The sequence below is a fragment of the Cystoisospora suis genome, assembly GCF_002600585.1.
Source record: "Cystoisospora suis strain Wien I chromosome Unknown contig_5476, whole genome shotgun sequence".
In the NCBI taxonomy this organism is placed as follows: domain Eukaryota; phylum Apicomplexa; class Conoidasida; order Eucoccidiorida; family Sarcocystidae; genus Cystoisospora; species Cystoisospora suis.
This window is the reverse complement of record NW_027158266.1, coordinates 10,025-10,327: the sequence shown is the minus strand read 5'-3', so window position 1 is coordinate 10,327 and position 303 is coordinate 10,025. Positions and strand designations below refer to the sequence as shown.

General features: G+C 45.5%; 1 protein-coding gene across 1 annotated transcript; it reads left to right on the top strand.

Annotated features, from left to right (window-relative positions):
* Positions 1-83: 83 nt before the first annotated feature.
* Positions 84-303, top strand: CSUI_009259 (uncharacterized protein; the record flags this gene model as incomplete). The annotated part of the gene is made up of 1 exon (XM_068069375.1): positions 84-303. A coding segment is annotated over exon 1 (162 nt), but the record flags the coding sequence as incomplete, so codon positions are not given.

The following is a 303-nucleotide window of genomic DNA, read 5'->3' as shown; positions in this document are numbered from 1 at the left end:
TTGCTCGGCTCTTTGCACGGCGATCAAGAGCAAGCAAGCAAGCGAGCGAGCGAGGGAAACAGAGAGATCGGTCTTTTGTGTGTCTTGTGAAAGTTCTTTCATCCTGTTGAGACATTCCTTTGTCAGACAGACTTTCCTCTATGCTTAGGTGGCATAAGATTCTCTTCCCTCTCACGTCATGCATAGAAGATGATCGCATAGAAGATGAAAGAAGAAGTCTGCAACTTCCAAGTTTTTTCTTCCTTTCTAAGGGCAACTTCTTCCTTCCAGGTAGTCTCACAGAGGCTTCTTTCTCTTGCTTGC